The sequence below is a fragment of the Etheostoma spectabile genome, chromosome 23, assembly GCF_008692095.1.
Source record: "Etheostoma spectabile isolate EspeVRDwgs_2016 chromosome 23, UIUC_Espe_1.0, whole genome shotgun sequence".
Taxonomy (NCBI): Eukaryota; Metazoa; Chordata; class Actinopteri; order Perciformes; family Percidae; genus Etheostoma; species Etheostoma spectabile.
In genome coordinates this window covers 964331-965080 of record NC_045755.1, presented here as the reverse complement: position 1 = coordinate 965080, position 750 = coordinate 964331, and the positions used below count along the sequence as shown (strand labels likewise).

Here is a 750-nt window from a genome sequence, read left to right as displayed (position 1 = left end):
TGTACTTCGTTACTTCCCATCTCTGGTGGTGGTGCTTAATCCTTGAATCTAAATTTTATTATTTTTGGCATGACGGCTGCCTCCTGCCTCCAGGTTGACACGCATAGCTGAAAAAAAAAATAAAAAATCACCCAATCATGTTCCCAAAAAAAGACAACTCTTCTCAATAACTTGAAAAAAACAAATATTACTTTATATTACATTAATAAAAAGTCAAGTCAAGTCCTTTTGGGTCATCTGTCTCAGGTCTAAGTCAAGTCCCAAGTCATTAAAACCATATAAAAGTCAAATTGTTTATCAGTGTAAGTCAAGCAAGTCCCCCACCCACAGTCTTGGGAAGAGGTCTAATCTGCTAGTTTAAATGAAAAACACCCGTGTTGGGAGTTCATGGCCTTTGGAATCAAGTCAAAACAGAAAGTCTATGTCCCTCTCACCTCGTTGAGGACAGTGTCAAGCTGGTTCTGGCTGAGAGACAGCAGGACCCTCAGGACCCGTCTGAACTCCTCTCTGCTCACCAGCCCCGTACCATCAGGGTCCGCTGCCACGAAGGCCAACTTGATGTTCGCCAGTCTGCTGTGGATCAGAGGCTCCACCTGCTCCAGGGTGAGTCGCCCCCCTGGATGGGCTGAGAGGGTCAGATGAGGAGGAAATAAATGTGCTGTATTTATATAGCACTTTTCTAGTCTTAGTAAGTAGTAGTATACAGGAAACATTCACCACTCACACACACGTTCACACACTGTGGCCGAG

At 44.4% G+C, this 750-nt stretch overlaps 1 protein-coding gene across 1 annotated transcript in view; it reads right to left on the bottom strand.

The window, feature by feature from the left end:
• The window catches only part of LOC116673448 (EF-hand calcium-binding domain-containing protein 6), a 67816-nt gene that overhangs the window by 63702 nt on the left and 3364 nt on the right, over positions 1-750 (bottom strand). Inside the window, exon 2 of the mRNA XM_032505799.1 lies at positions 435-625. Within this exon, the coding sequence (XP_032361690.1) occupies positions 435-625 (191 nt within the window). The remainder of the gene's footprint in view (positions 1-434; positions 626-750) is intronic.